The sequence below is a fragment of the Saimiri boliviensis genome, chromosome 12 (assembly GCF_048565385.1).
Source record: "Saimiri boliviensis isolate mSaiBol1 chromosome 12, mSaiBol1.pri, whole genome shotgun sequence".
NCBI lineage: Eukaryota > Metazoa > Chordata > Mammalia > Primates > Cebidae > Saimiri > Saimiri boliviensis.
Window position 1 is genome coordinate 98,657,282 of NC_133460.1, and position 18,757 is coordinate 98,676,038.

Here is an 18,757-nt window from a genome sequence, read left to right on the forward strand (position 1 = left end):
TCTTATAAAACAGACTGACCGTACCATTTTACATTCTCACCAAGGATGCCTGAGTGCTTCAGTTTCTCCACATCCTCATCAGCATTTGGTGTTGTCGGGATTTTTATTCTACCCGTTTTCATCATAGATGTGTAGTACTATGTCATTGTGGTTTAACTTGCATTTCCCTAATGACTGATGATATTAAACATCTTTTCATGTGCTTGTTTGCCATCTGTACATCATCTTTGGTGCAATGTTTTCATGACTTTTGTCTGTTTTCTAATTTGTTTTTTGCTGTTGAGTTTTGAAAGTTCTTTGTATAGTTCAGATATTAGTGCTCTGTAAAGTATGTGGTTTGCAAATATTTTCTCCTAATCTGTAGCTTGTCTTTTCATCTTCAAAAAGTCAGTTTTTCCTTAATGGTGTTTTTGGTTTTGGTGCCTTTTGTGTCAAGTCTAAAACTCTTTGATACTCTAGATCCTGAAAATGTTCATTTTCCCCAAAAAAGTTTTATAGTTTTACTTTTTACGTTTGAGTGTTGATCCATTTTCAGTTAATTTTGGGTTAAGAAACTTGAGATTTATTTTTGCCTATGGATGCTCAGTTGCCCCAGTGCCATCTGTTGAAAATTCTCTCTACTGAATTGCTTTTACACTTATGCCAAAATTCAGTTGGACATATTTGTGTCACTAGTCTAAGTGGTTTATTTTCTTTAGATCTATGTGTCTGTCTCTCGGGCACCACACAGTCCTGATTACTGGAGCTGTGTAATAAATTTTGAAACTGTGAAGAGTGATTGCTTTCACTTCATTTTTGTTTCTTTTTCAAATTTTTTTAAACTATTCTAATTCCTTTGCCTTCCAATATACAATTTAGAATAATCTCATCTCTACAAAAAATATTGCTGAAATTTTTATATGAATTACATTAAACCTGTATATCAATTTGGGAATTATTGACATCTTTGCTGTGTTGAATCTTCCAATCCATGAACATAGTGTTTCTCCATTTATGTACCTCTCTGATTTCTTTCATTTTGTAGTTTTCCGCTTACAGGTCCTAAGCAAGTTTTGCTAGATTTACACTTAAGTATTTGATTTTTTTTCAATAATTGTAAATACTGCTGTATTTCTGTCCCCATGTTCATTATTAATATGGAGTGATAATTGGTTTTTGTATGTTTATCTTCTGTCTGTGGCCTTGCTGAATTCTTTTTTTTTCTTTTGTTTTGAGACTGACTTTTGCTCACAGCCCAAGCTGGAGTGTAGTGCTAATAACATCTTGGCTAACTGCAACCTCTGTCTGCCAGGTTCAAGCAGTTCTGCCCCAGCCTCCCAAGTAGCTGTGACTACAGGCATGCACCACCACACATGGCCAATTTTTGTATTTTTAGTAGAGACGGAGTTTTACCTTGTTGGTCAGGCGGGTCTCAAACTCCTGACCTCAGGTGATCCACCCTCCTTGACCTCCCAAAGTGCTGAGATTACAGATGTGAGCCACCAGGCCCAGTAGCTGAAGTCCTTTTAAGATCCCTTGCAGTTTTCTACATAGCCTATCATTTCATCTGCAAATAGGGACAGTTTTGTTTTTTCTTTTCCAGTGTATATGCCTTTGATTTCTTTTCTTGCTTTATTGCACTTATGTAGGAACTTTCAGCACTAGGTTTGAATCAGAGTGACAGTGGATACCTTGCCTTGTTTCTAATCGTGGAAAGCCTTCTTCCATAAAGTTTAGAAGTAGGTTTTTGTAGTTGTTCTTTATCAGCCTGATAAAATTTTCTCTATTCTTACTTTTCTGATCCTTTTAGTCATAAATAGGTGTTGAATTTTGTCAGATCCTTTCTCTGCATTGATATGGTAGTAACTGCTTTCCCTTTAGCCTGTTAATTTGGTGGATTAACCAACCTTGTATTTCTGAAATGAACTCCACTTGGTCATGGTATATAATAATTTTTATATAGTGCTGAGTTTTATCTAGTAAAATTGTTATGAGGATTTTTACATATGTTTTCATGAGAGATTTTGGTCTGCAATTTTATTTTATACTGTCTTTGTGTGATTTGAGTATCAAAGTAATACTAGTTTCATAAAATGAATTGGAACGTGTTCCCACTTATGTTTACTGGAAGAGAGATTGTATAGAATTGGTATTAATTCTCTAAATATTTGGTAGAATTCTCCAATGAAACCATCTGTACCTAGAAATTTCTTTTGGGGGAGTTTTAAAACTATGATTCAATTTATTTAGTATTTATAATTTAGGTCTATTCAAATTGTCTACTTCATATTGTATTTGTGTTTAGGAGTTTGTTCATTTGGTCTGCATTGTCAAATTTATGTGTACAGAAATGTTCTAAGTATTAATGTTGGTGGGGTCTATAGTAATGTTCCCTGTTTTATTCCTGATATTGGTAATTTCTGTCTTGCTACAGATTTGTCAGTTTTATTGATCTTTCCAAAGAAATAGGTGTTTGTTTTATTATTTTCCCTCTGTTTTTAATTTAATTGATTTCTGCTTTTATCTTCATTGTCTCTTCTGCTTTTGGACATTTTTTTTTTTTTTTTGGTCATTTGGGTCTTTGTGTGTGTGTGTGGGGGGGGTTCTTTTTTTTCCTCAAGAAGTTAATAAAAAAGAAAAAGAGGGGGAGATAGTGAAGGAAAAGGAGGGAGGGAAAAGGAAAGGAAAAAGGAAGAAAAGGAAAGAAGGAAGTTGAGTTTCATGTGTTCAAGGGGAGTGGGGATTTTTTGTTTTGTTTTGTTTTGTTTTTTGTTTTTAAAGACAAGGTCTCCCTCTGTCACCCAGGCTGCAGTATAGTGGCATAGTCATAGCTCACTATATCCTTGTACTCTCAGACTCAAACAATCCCCCCTCGTGGAGTAATTGAGACTACAGATGTGTGCCTCCACACCGGGCTAATTTTTGGTAGAGATGGGGGTCTTGCTGTGTTGCCAGGCTGATCTTAAACTCCTGACCTCAAGTGGTCCTCCCACCTTGGTTTCCCAATGCGCTGGGATTGCAGGCATGAGTTGCCCTGCCCAGCCCCAGTGTATCTTTTATTTATCTTGAAACTTCATCTTTAACTCTTGTTTTATTTAGAAACATATGTTTTAGTTTCTAGGTGTTTGAAGATTATTTGTGTTCTTTCTGCTTCTGATTTCCAGTTTGAGTCTATTGTGGTCAGAGAACACCCTCTAGGCCACATCAGTTCTTTTACATTTGTTGAGGTTTGTTTTATGATTCAGGATGTGGTCTTAGTATATATTATCTTGGCACTTGAGAAGAATGTGCCTTGTCTGTCTGTTGTTGGGTCAGACGACGTATAAATAAATATCTAATAGCTCTTGTTGTTTGATGGTGAGTTCTGTACTCTTGCTGATTTTATATCTCATTATGTCGATTGTTGAGAAAGGTATTGAAATATCTATAAATCCTGGGTTGTCTATTTTCAAATCAGCTATGCTTCTCATTTTGCAGCTCTGGTTCATAGATATTTAGGATTGCTGTGGCTTACTGGATTGGGTTGACTCTTTTGTCATTATATGTCCTCCTCTCTGGTAATTTTCTTCCCCCGTGGTCTGTTTTATCTGATATTAATACAGCCACTCATATTTTCTTAACATTTACATACTCTTCCACGTTTTTACTTTGTCTGTTTATATTATGCACAAAATGAGTTTCTTATAGGCACCATGTATTTGGGTAATTTTTTTTGTTTTAATTCACTAGGATAGTTTGTCTTTCACTTGGTATATTTACACCATTTACGTTTGATGTGATTGATACTTGAGAGTTGATGCCATTTTTGTTTTCTGTTCTGTTTTTTCTTTTTCCTTTTTGTGGGTTACTCGTATACTTTTTGTAATTCTATTTAGACTTTTATCCAGTGTTTTCAAGCGTGTATCTTTGTATGTTTTTTCCAGTGGTTGCTCTACATACATTATGTCTACACAACTTATGACAGTCGTCGTTTTACCCATCTGAGTATATTGTAAACACCTTACCTCCCCTTAGATTCTTTTACCTTCACCCACTTATGTCTTACATACTCTATTTCACAGATTGAGTTGAGAACTCCTTTAGACAGTTTTATCATTTTTGCTTGAACTCTCAAACATAATTTAGAACACTTGAGAGGAGAAAGTACTTAATATGTCTTGTGTATCGGGTCTCGAACTCCTGAGCTCAAACAGTCTTCCCACCTCAGACTCACAGTGTTGGGATTACAGACGTGAGCCACTGCAGCAGGCCTGTTGTGTTTGTCTTCTCTATTTCTGCCTTTATCATTTCTTTTCTGTTTTGAGAACTTCCTAAAGCCATTCTTTTAGGATAAAGCTACTGGTAACAAATTCTCTGACTTTTCTTTCATCTGAAAGTCTTGATTTCCCATTCATTCCAGAAGGATATTTTCCTTGGATAAATTTCTCAGATAACAGTTTCTTTCAGAACTTAAAAAATGTTTTGTCACTTTCTTCTGGCCTCCATGGTCTCTAATGAGAAATCTTGGCCAGGCGTGCTGACTCACGCCTGTATTAGGCCGAGGGCAGGTGGATCTTGAGGTCAAGAGATCGAGACCATCCTTGCCAACATGGTGAAACCCCGTCTCTACTAAAAAGCACAAAAAATTAGCTGGGCGTGGTGGTGCATGCTTGTAGTCCCAGTTACTCAGGAGGCTGAAGCAGGAGAATTGCTTGAAACCAGAAAATGGAAGTTGCAGAGTCGGGATCGCGCCACTACACTCCAGCTTGGTGACAGAGCGAGACTCTGTCTCAAAAAAAGAAAAAGAGAAATCTTGTCTTTTTAAACTCCCTCTCAACCCCGTACAAGTAAGGAATTATATTCCTCTTTCTGCTTTCAAGCTTTTAATTTTCAGAAGTTTAAGATGTGCTTGGTATCACATCCCAAAGTGCTTGGTATTTAGTCTAAGTTGATTCTGGGGCTCACTCAGCTTCTTGAATTAGTAGATTTATATCTCCTGCCAAATTTGGAAGTTTTCAGCAGTCTTTTTTATTTATTTATTTTAACTAGACAGTTTGTTCTTGTTGCCCAGGCTGTAGTGCAGTGGCATGATCTGCAACCTCTGCCTCTGTGTTCAAGTGATTCTCCTACCTCAGCCTCCCAAGTAGTTGGGACTACAAATGCCTGTCACCACACCTGGCTAATTTTTTTTTTGAGATGGAGGCTCGCTCTGTCACCTAGACTGGAGTGTGATGGTGTGATCTTGGCTCACTGCAACCTCCACCTCTCAGGTTCAAGTGAATTTCCTGCCTCAGTCTCCTGAGTAACTGGACAACAGGCGAATGCCATCATGCCTGGCTAATTTATTTTTATTTTTATTTTTTATTTTTTAATCTGAGACAGAGTCTCACTCTGTCACCCAGGCTGGAGTGCAATGTCATAATCATGGCTCACTGTAAACTCCGCCTCCCAGGTTCAAGTGATTCTCCTGCCTCAGCCTCCTGTGTAGCTGGGATTACAGGTCTGTGCCACCACATCCAGCTAATTTTTGTATTTTTAGTAGAGATGGGGTTTTACTGTGTCAGACAGGATGGTCTCGATCTCCTGGCCTTGTGATCTGCCCACCTCAGCCTCCCAAAGTGTTGGGATTACAGGCATGAGCCACCGTACCTGGCCAATTTTTGTATTTTTAATAGAGGCGGGATTCACACTGTTGGCCAGCCTGGTCTTAAACTCCTGACCTCAGATGATCCGCCCACCTTGGCATCCCAAAGTTCTGGGATTACAGGGTGAGCCCCTGTGTCTGGCCTCAGCAGTCATTTTTTGAGTACTTCTCAGCCCTACCTTCTTTCTCCTTTTCTGAAGACATGAATACTAATCTTTTGTTATTGTCCCACAGGTTCCTGGGACTGTTCATTTATTTATTTTCACTCTGTCGTTCAGATCAGGTGTTTCTGTCTTCAAGTTCACTGATTCTTTCCTCTTTTCCCTCCATTATGCTGGTGAGCCTGCTATCGTGTTTTTTATTTTGGTTATACTTTTCAGTTTAAAAATTTGCATTTGGTTCTTGGTCTTTTATTTTTTTAGGGAGACTCCCTATTCGTTTGTTTCAAGCATATTCATAATTGCTTGCTGATGTATTGATGACAGCTTTAAAATCTTTATAGATAAATGAACGTCTGTGTCATCTTGGTGTTGGCCTCTTGACTTTTTTTTTTCGTCCGGCAATTGGTGATCTTCCTGATTTTTGGAGCAGTAAGTTATTTTCTATTGAATGCTATTGAAACTGGGATAACTTGGATATTATGAGACTCTTTTTTTTTTTTCTTTTTGATAAAGAGTCTTGCTCTGTTGCCAAAGCTGGAGTGGAGTGGCGTGATCTCAGCTCACTGCAACCTCTGCCTCCTGGGTTCAAGCAATCCTCGTGCCTCAGCCTCCTGAGTACCTGGGATTACGGGCACGTGTCACCACACGCAGCTAATTTTTATATTTTCAGTAGAGCAAGGTTGCACTGTGTTGGCCAGACTGTTCTTAAACTCATGAACTCAAGACATCTGCCTGCCTCAGCCTCCCAAAGTGCTGGGATTACAGGCATGACCCACCATACCCAGCCTCTGTGTCTTAATTAAACTTTTAGTTTTAGCTGGCTTCCTCTGACACTGCTCTGGCTGCTAGGTTGTTACTGCCAGGTTGAGGGGGGTAGCCATCCAGTTTCCCGACTCAGCCTCTTGTATTCAACTGGGGAGCTCTTCTTTCTGTCGGGAGAGGATGGAAGTTCTAGCTTCACAGAACGCCTCAACTGATTGCTTTCTGGCTGACAGTGGTGAGCACCTCATTACAGCTCTCAGTGGGGTCTCTAGTCACCCAGTGGAGAGTAGGCCGACTGAAGGAAAAGAGGGTATTAGGAGGCACTAGTTACTATCAAATGGTGGTGGAAAGTCCTGACTCTCCACCAGGCCTTTTCTGACACCACATTGGTGGGGGTTGGGGCACCTCATTGCTGCCAGGTGGAAACCCAGGTTCCCCGTGTGGTCTCCATGGGAAGGGATGTCATCCTCTTCCCACTTCAGGGATGAAGTGCTGGCACCCTATTCTGTTGCCCTTCTCTGATACCATACTTGTGAGCAGGTTGAGGTACCTCATTTTGTAGCCTTGTGAGGATGGAAATCTTGACCCCACACTCTCCTTTCGTGGATCAGATTGGGGCCGCAGTTGTGTCTGTGGTGTTTGTCTGGAATAGAGCAGTTAATGTTAACTTTTCTGTCTTGCTGGTCTGCCTCTTTTCTGGTCCTTTGGCTAGACAGAGCAGGTTTTTAATTTTTTTTTTTTTTTTTAATGGTGAGGGTCTCACTGTGTTGACCAGGCTGAAGTGCAGTGGCTATTCACAGGCACTATCGGAGCGCTCTATATCCCTGAACTCCTAGGCTCCAGTGTTCCTCTCGCCTCAGCCTCTGGAGTAGCTGGGGCTGCAGGTGCAGGCCACCACGCCTAGCTAGAGAGCACGGCTTTTCTTGTTGGAGCTTTTCTATTCTCTGCCTTTGGGTTGTTTCTGGGTTGCTGGCTTCTCCAGGACCCAATCTGGTATATATGAGGCAAAAAGGAAACCCAGAGACCTGATGGCCATGTTGTTCTTTGGGTCTCCAGAGTCACCTTATGTTTATTTTATATATAAGTTCAGGGTTTTAGTTTACCTTAATAGCAGGAATAAGGAAAAGTACATCTACTTGATCTTCTCCAAAGTAGTTCCAAATCTAGTATTTAAATGAAAAGTTATTGCCAAATTCTAACATCGCTCTTCTCTGTTCTTAATAGAAGCCTGAAAATAATGTACATCCTGCAAAGTCAAAAAAATTACACAAGTTGGTCGAGAATTCCTTGTCCATAAATAATCCAGAGCTCTTCACCTCCTTAGGACCTCCTCTTCGGTCAACAACTTGCCATCGCTGTGGCCTGTTTGGTAAGCATATTGTTCTTAGGTGTCTGAATTCTTCTCCATATTTGAAAAACATTTTCATCATGGCAGATGTTAAACATTAGTTGTATAGAACAGTGTCTATATGCCACACACCTGTCTCCGCCTCAGCAGCTGTCGGCATCCTGCCGTGCCTCTTCACCCATCCCTTCCCATTCCTTCTGCTTCCTCAGTGGATGAGGATGATTACAGTTTTTGTAGGCGGAGCTCAAATGCACTGAAAGTCTCTAAGTCACAGACTTAGATCCTTGTCATAACATAGGATGTTTCTGTCTCTACAGGAAGTTTTCTCATGTCCTTTCCCAGTCCCTACTTCTGAGAAGCAACCACTGTTTGTTTGTTTTTTTTTAATTATAAATCAATTTTGCCTGTCACAGAATTTCTTTTTTTTTTTTTGGAGACGGAGTTTCGCTCTTGTTACCCAGGCTGGAGTGCAATGGCGCGATCTCGGCTCACCGCAACCTCCGCCTCCTGGGTTCAAGCAATTCTCCTGCCTCAGCCTCCTGAGTAGCTGGGATTACAGGCACACACCACCATGCCCAGCTAATTTTTTGTATTTTTAGTAGAGACGGGGTTTCACCTTGTTGACCAGGATGGTCTTGATCTCTCGACCTCGTGATCCACCCGCCTCGGCCTCCCAAAGTGCTGGGATTATAGGCTTGAGCCATCGCGCCCGGCCACAGAATTTCATATAAGTGGAATCATACAGCATGGACTCGTTTGTGTAAAGCTTATTTCAGGTACAGCAATACTTTAGAGATTAATCCATGCCGTTGCATGTATCATTATTTTTTGTTTATTACTGAGTAGTATCTCATTGCATTGTTATACCACAGTTGATCTGTTCTCTTATTGTTGAACATTTTGGCTAGGTCCAGATTTTGTCTGTTAGGAATAGAGCTCTCTCAACATTTTTGTACAAGTGTTTGCATATGTTTTCATTTATCGTGGGTGCACAGGCAGACATAGAATGGCCGAGTCAAAGGGTAGGTCTATGTTTAACTGTCTGAGAAGCTACCAAATCATTGCCAAGGTGTTCTCCCATTTTCTATTCCCATTGGTAGGGAGTTTTGGTTGTTCTGCATCCTCATCCACATTTGGTGTCTGTTTCATTATAGTCCTTCCCTTGGATAAGTGGGCACTGTTATATGCCTCTTGGGTTCTAATTTTTCAATACATAAGTTTTACTTGCATGGCATTTACCGGTTTACAGTTAAATTTGCAGTGCTCTCATGATCGCTGATCTTGAACAGTTTTTCCTGTGTTTATTACTGGTTATTTTTTTTTTTTTAAGTTTATTTTAGGGTGGAAGCATTTGAGGCCAGACTGGTTGGTGGTTACTTCTTTGTGGGGTTGTTTTGTTTTTTTTGTTTGTTTGGTTTTGGTTTTTAGAAACCTGTTTTTTTGTTTGTTTTTGAGACACAGTCTCGCACTGTCACCCAGGCTATAGTGCCGTGGTGCGATCTCTGCGCACTGCAATCTCCACCTCCTGGGTTCAAGCAATTCTCCTGCTTCAGCCTCCCGAGTAGCTAGGACTACAGGTGTGCGCCACCACGCCCAGCTAATTTTTTGTATTTTTAGTAGAGACGGGGTTTCACTATGTTGTCCAGGATGATCTCGACCTCCTGACTTCATGATCCGCCTGCCTCAGCCTCCCGAGGTGCTGGGATCACAGGCATGAGCCATCGCGCCCAGCTAATAACCTGTTTCTTATGAACACTGATAGGATTAAAAAAAAATTCTTCATTTCAAAATCTCTGTTTTTTTGGTGCGATTCTCATTGTTTTTTTTTTTGTTGTTGTTTTTCATGATACACAGTAAGCCATTTCAGTCACTTGTACAAGTCTGTTTTCACTACAACAAAGTTTTGCTTCATCTTGGCTCACTGCCACCTCTGCCTCCTGGGTTCAAACGATTCTCCTGCCTCAGCCTCCCGAGTAGCTGGGTCTACAGCTGCACACAACCATGCCCAGCTTATTTTTGTATTTTTGTAGAGACAGGCTTTCACCATATTGGCCAGGTTGGTCTCGAACTCCTGACTTTAAGTGATCCACCCACCTTGACCTCCTAAAGTGCTGAGATTACAGGTGTGAGCCACTACATCATTTGCACCACTGCTTGCTGCTTTTTTTTTTTTTTTTTTTTTCCTGAGATGGAGTCTTGCTCTCATTTCCCAGACTGGAATGCAATGGCACAATCGCAGCTCACTGCCACTTCTGCCTCCCGGGTTCAAGCGATTCTCATGTCTCAGCCTCCTGAGTACCTGGGATTACAGGTGCCTACTACCATGCCCAACTAATTTTTGTATTTTTAGTAGTGATGAGTTTCACCATGTTGTCCAGGCTGGTCTCGAACTCTTGACCTCAGGTGATTCGCCTGTCTCGGCCTTCCAAAGTGCTGGTATTACAGGTGTGAGCCACTGCACCCAGTGGCTTGCTGCTTTTATAACATGCATTCTGAGGTCTATTTTGGGAAACTCGGTTATGTGTCCCAGTCTGATCTCCCTTTTTAAAATCTCTGTAGTCCTTTTTTCTCTGTATTATGGGAGTGTAAAAGTGTAATCTGAATACCTAATCCTAAACAGCACAATTCTCTTCAGATAGTCTTCTTAATATGGTTCATAGAATGATGTTTGATAAAGTGTGGGCTTTGAGAATGTCTTGATGTTAATGTGAACTATTTGGAGTGACGTTGGTGACGTGATGGGTGGTGTTCTCTAGGATCTCTGAGGTGCTCTCAGTGCAAGCAGACCTACTATTGCTCCACAGCATGTCAGAGAAGAGACTGGTCGGCACACAGCATCGTGTGCAAGCCTGTTCAACCAAAGTAAGGGTCCATGATCTTTTGATTCATTTAGGATTATGTAAAAAGTCTTTTTCTGATAGAATAAGGATCCAGTTAAGCAGACCACAACCAAGTAGAAGTTACTTTTATTAAGCTCTATAACAAAGTGCACAAATCTGAAGTGAACAGCTCTGCAAACTTAATTTTCATGAGCTTTTTTTTTTATTAGATGGTACATGTTATTTAAAACCTTAAAAGAGTTTTTCTTTAATGTTCAGAGCTTTAGAATGCCTTACTTTTAATCATGCGTACTTTCCTGGTTTTTAATAAGTTTGGAACTCTTACATGCCTCTCGAGTTGTGTTTTTATTTTTAATAAATTGTACTTGCTTGGCATTTACCAGTTTACAAAACAGTTTCACATATGACCCCAAAATTCTGTGTAAGTAATGTAGGGAGTTAATCTCCATTTTACAGATAAGACAACTGAGGCTTGGAGATACTCTCTCATTAGGTGGCTTTTGGAAGAAGCACACCTATGCACACCCAAGATACGGACCACTGTGTAGCCAGCATTGGGGGGCTTTACAGTACCACTGTGATTCTGGAAGAAACTGTTGTGTTCTTTCAGTATTTTGTTGATTGAGAATGTGCCATAGTTGTGGTTTATCTTCCCTAACGTTAATTGCCTGTGTAGTATACTACATACTACAATACTTTTATAAGTATTGTAATCTGTTGCTTTCAGTTTCCACAAACTTGAAGATAATAAATCATCTTTTGAAACAAAGGATGTGGAAATAAACAATAAGGTATGGCATATTTTGTCTTTAAATTTTCAGTGACTTTTTATTTATTGAATTAGGATGTCAGATAAATATTTTGGGCATATTTCTATTTCTGTATTTTATCAATATTTAAAAGCAAGTTTCCTATTATATAAATATGTACACCATAGTGATACGATCTTTTTTGGGGGAGGGGGAGACAGAGTTTCACTCTTGTTGCCCAGGCTGGAGTGCAATGACGCAATCTCCGCTCACTGCAACCTCCGCCTCTGCTCAAGGGTTTTTGAGAATTATTTCCAGTCTTTTATTCAAAAAGGATGTGGCAGCATCTCTGTGTAAAATCATATGAATTAGAGTCCCTTTAGCCTCTGCAAACACAGGTTTTAGCTTTGTGTGCTGTACTCTAATGAGGCCTACTTAGCTATCAAAGGAGTATTTTTTTATGATAGTACTCCTCCATTTAGACAACTACATGGGCTGAATTATTTGTAATCTGAAAAACATCTGTCATGTCCAACTCATATTTATAAATAAATTTTAGCTTTAGCTGCTTCTAGCCTCTACTTTAAAAAATGTGACTTCAAGTATTCATTCTTACAGAAAACATTAACAAATGCAGATTTAAAGTACTACCTACACCACCGCTTTTTTTTTTTTTTTTAAATAAACTCAATCTTCTCTTTACCAGCATGACCTTATTATTGGCTTATCCCCAGTGCTGTGCATGCTGCCTGTGGACAGCGGGTTTTAGTGACTCTTGGAGGCCTTCCCTATTTCTGTGTTCTTTAATTCAAGCCTCAGAGTCAGGATATTGTGGCTGCAGTTCTGGCATGTAGAGGTCATAGAATTGTTAAAATGTGCTTTTAAGTAACTCAGTTTTGTGTTTTTTTTGTTTTTCTTTTGTTGTTGTTTTGATTTTTTCCAAACCAGAGTGACTGTCCACTTGGAGTTACCAAGGAAATAGCCATTTGGGCTAAGAAAATAATGTTTTCTGATTTGAGAAGCCTGCAACTCAAGAAAACCATGGAAATAAAGGTATTTTTTATTCTTCAGTCTCCATAGACAGAGATCCAGAGAATTGTATGTATTTTCTTGTTTCCTATTTTTGAGTTCATACGATAGCCACAAAACATATCTGATTAAGTTAATAAACATTGCAAAAACTGCCTACAATGCTGTTTCTTAGAAAGCTTTAAGAAATATCCATTTGCTTGTATGCCGTATGAATTTTTACTCTTTTTTATCTTTGAAAGGGTACAGTTACTGAATTCAAACACCCAGGGGACTTTTATGCGCAGTTATATTCTTCAGAAGTTTTAGAATACATGAACCAACTCTCTGCCAGCTTAAAAGAAACATATGCAAACATGCATGAAAAAGACTATATTCCTGTTAAGGGGGAAGTTTGTGTTGCCAAGTACACTGTTGACCAGGTAACCCCTAATGAAATATTTAATCAAATGTTTGAGCTAACTTTGGTAATATCAACTGAACATCAGAGCTTTTAATGATGCATGACAAGGCTTAAAGCCAGCTTCTGATCAGCCTTCTGTTCCTCTTCTTCAGTATCCTGTGCTCTGTTCAGCTTGCTTCCTCCCTGTCTTACCCCTTTCCAGCTCTGTGTACGAGTTCTTGAATTACTGGTTATAGCGTGATTGCTAGTCTTACAGCTTGTGTTTTATTTGTGTAGCTGAGGCACTAGTGTGTGATAGTCCCATGGCCTAGAAATAGCTTTGGAATAGTTGTGCATATTAATAATAGCATGTCCTAACTAGACAGTTTTAGGGATTTTTTAGCAAGATTCTTAGAAAATCGACTTCTTAAATGAGTGCCTCGGAACAGGAGCCTTTGCATTGCACGTTCTACAGATTGGTTGCGGGTTTTTAAATCTAAGGTTGTGAAATGCTGTTTTGATGCAGAGTACCATTATATTTCACTTTCAGACCTGGAACAGAGTGATCATACAAGATGTTGATGTGCTGCAAAAGAAGGCACACGTCTTGTATATTGATTATGGAAATGAAGAAATAATTCCGTTAAACAGAATTTACCAACTCAACAGAAACATTGACTTGTTTCCTCCTTGTGTGAGTGTCTTTTACTTTCCAGATTTCTAGTAGTGTCCCAGAGGAGCTGTTTTCAGTGTTTTTATGGGCACAATGTTTGCTTATTCTATTCTGCTGTGTTATTGTACCTATACTATATAAATAAACACTCATTGACTATCTTGACCTTTTTTAGTTAAATACTGCCCAAGGTAAGAAACTAACATTTTTAGGTACATCTTTTCAATTTGCTTTTCAAAACAATCATTTCTGTATCTATTATATCTGGAGGTGGCCTTAATTTATGTAGAATTTAGGGATAATTATTCTTTCATGAATTTCTCAAGCTTCAAGTACCAAAAGTAAGCGTTAGGAATAGAGCAGGAACAGAGTAATAATTATACATAAAATTGTCTATCTGATAAGTACTTGAAGATTTGTGATAAATTTTCAGTATGAAATACATTCTTTTATACACCATTAATTAGAAAAAGTCATTTTTAAATAGTAATTTTTGTAAATAACCTGCATAAAATCTTTCAGGCCATCAAGTGCTTTGTAGCCAATGTTATCCCAGCAGAAGGGAGTTGGAGCACTGACTGTGTCAGAGCTACTAAACCGCTGTTAATGGAGCAGTGCTGCGCCATAAAGATTGTCGACATCTTGGAAGAAGAAGTGCTTACCTTTGCTGTAGAAGTTAAGCTGCCAAATTCAGGTAAGAGCTGTCTTTTTAAGTTAAGTACTTAAAAGGGTATGTCATTCTTGTTACTCAGAAGAAATGGAAACATCTAGTGAGGCCAGGCAAACTGCTCTCTGGAGTCATTCAGATTGTGACTGAACCCATTCTTGAAATTAACAGTTTGTCAAAGATGTGGCACAAATTCACAGAATTAGGTGGCTTAACGGGCTAGATTTAGACTTCATGTGGGCATAATTATTATCCCTTCAATAGAACCATTATAATATCTATGAATTTTGACTCCTTTATTGGGAGAAATTCTTGAAGTTCTCTGAGTTCATCCTTATCAGTGCTTTTTCTTGGAGTAACCTTCACAGAACTACATTTAGCTAGTGCATAGTAGCTAAGCTGTGGAAATGGAAATGCTTCAGAATTCTCTTCTCTTTTGGCCGCTCACCTGTTTGATAAATGACTTCTCACAGTGCGATGGGTGCCTCCCAGTTTCCAGATATCGTCCCTCTGCTTTCAGAGATCTGGCGTCATGGCCGATTAGGTAGAAAATCAGCTAATCTCTTGTGAAATTAAGTAAAAATCTATTTTGTTTGCTGTTTGATGTTACGGTCTCAGTTTTGGATATTATTTCAGGGAACTTGAAGTTTGGATCCATGCTGACCTTTGTTTCAGCTGTGCTTATGTCTTAAATTTATTTCCCATAAACAGTGGTCATTCTAAGCATATGGATTTTGAAGTGAAATCTTTTTATTAAAATTTCTGTCAAATAGAGAGTGTAAGACTGGTTATCAGAGGCCAGGAAGGATAGTTAGAGGCTGGGAGTAGGTGGAGATGGTTAATGAGTACATAGAAAAAATAGTTAAAAAGACTGAGTAAGACCTACTGTTCAGTAGCACAATAGGGTGACTGTAGTCAATAATAATTGTACATTTTAAAGTCACTTAGACTGTAATCATATGGCTTATAACTTGATGCTTGAGGGGATGGTTACCCTTTCTCTGTGGTGTGGTTATTTCACATGGCATGCCTGTTTCAAAACATGTAACCCATAAATATGTATGCCTGTATACCCACAAAAATTTTTAAAAATTATATTTCAGAGAAATTCTGTCAAGTGACTGTAGTAAATTTGTCTTAGTTTAAGTTAGATGTTACTATAGCTTGCCTCTAGAATTGAATTGACAAAACATGTCAGCCTATTAATAGCTATAAATATGGGTTGTATGATTGAATTGTTTCTTCTTTATGGTTTTCGCATAGTGCTTTGTATAGTTTCTCAACAGAGGTATATTTTCTTAATCACTTTTTAGGAAAACTTTTAGACCATGTGCTTATAGAAATGGGATATGGCTTGAAACCCAACGGACAAGATTCTAAGAAGGAAAGTGCAGATCAAAGTGAGTATAGATAGATATTGAGTGGTATAGCAACTTCAGGTATTGAAGAGCATCTACCTACTAAACAAAGGCGCAACTTGAGCACTGCTAAGACTTGTTAATGATAAACATTCTATGGATGATTTACATGTGCTATTTTGTATTTAGTAGTATATCATTTCTAACCTCAGTCTTTCCTGCATGTTCTCCTCCTCTGTCCGTTTTCCACACGAATCCTTAGCTTGGTAATCAGAGATTATGAAGTATTAATTATCATAACACTTTGGAGTTAGGGCTTTTTTTTCCTTTGTTTTTTTTTTTTTTTTTTTTTTTTTGAGACAGGGTCTCCCTCTGTCACCCAAGCTAGGGTGCTAATGGCACAGTCTCAGCTCACTGCAACCTCCACCTCCTGTTCAAGCAATTCTCATGTCTGAGCCTCCAGAGGAGCTGGGATTAACAGGTGCCTGCCACCACACCCAGCTAATTTTTTGTGTTTTTAGTAGAGACAGGGTTTCACCATGTTGACCAGGCCGGTTTCAAACTGCTGACCTCAGGTGATTCACCCACCTCGGCCTCCGAAAGTGCTGGGATTATAGGCATGAGCCATCACGGGTAACCGAATTAGGGCTTATTAGCTCACATTTTTTTAGTTTGTTTTTCTTCCTTCTTGGGTATTCTACCAGTAATTAATAGGGCTATAAACTTTTGTTCTAGTAGGACAGTGTTTCTTATGGTTTTTACTTCCTTAAAAACTTTTGTGTATGGTTTATGTAGATTAACAAGAGAACCAAGAAATTTTGCTTCCAGTATTGTATTTCTTAATTGCGTAGTCACCTGTGTTTGTATTGCCTTCTTGATCCTTTACTTTGCTTCTGTACCTATTGCTTTAGGAGTAGATATAATTCATTGTCTCTTGCTCATTCATCCAGAGGTGATGGCCAGATTGACAGTGCCATGGTTGGACATTCTGTCACATAAGCACACTTGACTCATCCTTAAATCTGACTTCTTACCTCCCATCTGTTTGCCTATCTAATTGGTTGCCAAGTCTTTATTGATTCTTCTTCCCAAGTATCCTTTGTATATGCCTTTTTTCTTTCTTTCCCTACTACCGTTTTCTAAGCTCTGCAGTCATCATTCATGGACAATTGAAACAATTTTCTGATGTCAGTTTATCTCCCTGTCTGATTGGCCTGTATGATATGTCTGAGACACATATTTTGGTGTGACAGCTTTGATGAAAAGCTTTCAGTTCTTTGTCATTTGGAGGAGGAAACCAAACAGTGGTTTAGTGGTAGTCGTGGTTGAAACCATAAGTTGCTGGTGCAACAGAATGAGGAAGAATAATGAGGAGGATGAAGCTGGGGCCTGCAATTTGTAGCTGTGTTGGGAAAGGTGGGAAAAGAATGAGAAAAACCTTGCCAGAACAGCAGAGGGTAAACGCTTCCAGGACTAGGAGTCATCAGTAATATCAGATACTATGAAGGTAACCGATGGAAGGTACAAGAAAACCGCTGAGCAGTATCTTCTGCACTAAGGCACTATGAAGGTGCCTTTATCCATTACAGAGAAGCAGAAGAAATTATGTAGGATAGAGAAATCCGTTGTAATAGAGAAAGTGCAGGGTGCAATGGAAGCAGGTGGGAAGGTACCTAAGACTTGCTATGATGCCATCTAGAAGTGATGCCACATGGAGCAGGAAATAACCACTGGGGGTGAGGAGTTTGCGGCAAGAAAAGGAATACGTGTTAAGGCCTAGAGATGGGAGAAAGCATGGTCAGGCCTGAGAAACTGAAAATAAGTAGGGCTGGATTTGACAGATGGTGAAGAGGTGTAGGGTAGGGAGGTATAGGTCGTGAGGTAAGCTAGAGCAGATCATTGAAGGTCCCAAGAGCTGTGTTAAGGGGGTTGGACACGATTCTGAAGCCAACATAGGGAATGGAGGCTTGAGACACATCTGGACTCAGCTTGCTGGATTCAAGTCATGTTTGTGGGTATGGGAGAATCAGATTTGGAAGTTAGAAAAGATGAGATATGGGATATTGCTGAGACTTCCCTTTAAACCATTTTCTTAAGAATTTAGCTGTGCCTCTGTGGCAGAATTAAATCTGTCCTCCTGTCCTGCCCATTTTTAAGTTAGCCCGGCTGAAAGCCTTTACAACTTGGTCTCTGCTATCAGCACACTGAGCCAGCGACATGACTGGGCTTTTGTCCCCTCCTCCTACAGTGTTGCTAAGCCCAGCTGCACTCAGCCTGCATTATGATTGTGCACCCTCTTGTGAAATTTATCACATTGTAGCTCCTGATTGAAATCTTGTGTCTCCTACAAGATTTAGAATATCTAGATGCAAAGACTGTGGCCTTTCACTTAACTACTTCTCCCCATTGCTTAGTATGACATATGACCTACATTAGATGTTTAAGGTAACATTTTTTTTTTTTTTGAGATGTTATCTTGCTCTGTCTCCAGGCTGGAGTGCAGTAGCATGATCTCGGCTCACTGCAACCTCCTCCTCCCGGGTTCAAGTGATTCTCCTGCCTTGGCTTCTGAGTAGCCGGGTCTACAGGCGTGTGCCACCACGCCCAGCTAATTTTTTTGTATTTTTATTAGAGATGGGTTTCACCATGTTGGCCAGGATGGTCTTGATCCCCTGATCTCAGGATCTGCTTGCCTTGGCCTACCAAAGTTCTGGGATTACAGGTGTGAGCCACCACGCCGGCCAAATACAGTTTTTAAAAGTTGGTGCAGTGGCTTGCTTCTCTAGTCTCAACTGCTGAGGAGGCTGAAGTGGGAGGATGGGTTGGAGACCAGGAGTTTGAGGCCCCCAGTGTGCCATGATTGCACTTGTGAATAGCTGTTGCACTCTAGCCTGGGCAACACAGCAAGGCCCTGTTTCTTAAAAAAAAAAAAAAAAAAAAAAAAAAAAAAACAGTAACTCATGGAGGATCTTACGACGGACTCATGCAGCTGAAAGGAACCATCCAGATCTCCCATACCACTTCTGTACACACAGAGAGACAGAAGCTGACTGGTCCAGTGGGTCACCTTAAGCCTGGAGATGTAGAACCAGAATCCAGGCCCTGTTACTCCAGTTGAGTGCTCTTTCCACCATTATGCATCCTATGCTGTGAAACAGCAGGACAGTGGTTCCTTTTCCTTGCCAA

The 18,757-nt window shown here is 39.7% G+C and overlaps 1 protein-coding gene across 1 annotated transcript in view; it reads left to right on the top strand.

Annotated features, from left to right (window-relative positions):
* TDRD1 (tudor domain containing 1) overlaps nucleotides 1–18,757 on the top strand; it is a 45,784-nt gene that overhangs the window by 3,608 nt on the left and 23,419 nt on the right. Inside the window, exons 3-10 of the mRNA XM_074382915.1 lie at nucleotides 7,750–7,894; nucleotides 10,630–10,735; nucleotides 11,441–11,504; nucleotides 12,411–12,515; nucleotides 12,734–12,913; nucleotides 13,424–13,567; nucleotides 14,069–14,240; nucleotides 15,527–15,613. Of these exons, the coding sequence (XP_074239016.1) occupies nucleotides 7,750–7,894; nucleotides 10,630–10,735; nucleotides 11,441–11,504; nucleotides 12,411–12,515; nucleotides 12,734–12,913; nucleotides 13,424–13,567; nucleotides 14,069–14,240; nucleotides 15,527–15,613 (1,003 nt within the window). The remainder of the gene's footprint in view (nucleotides 1–7,749; nucleotides 7,895–10,629; nucleotides 10,736–11,440; nucleotides 11,505–12,410; nucleotides 12,516–12,733; nucleotides 12,914–13,423; nucleotides 13,568–14,068; nucleotides 14,241–15,526; nucleotides 15,614–18,757) is intronic.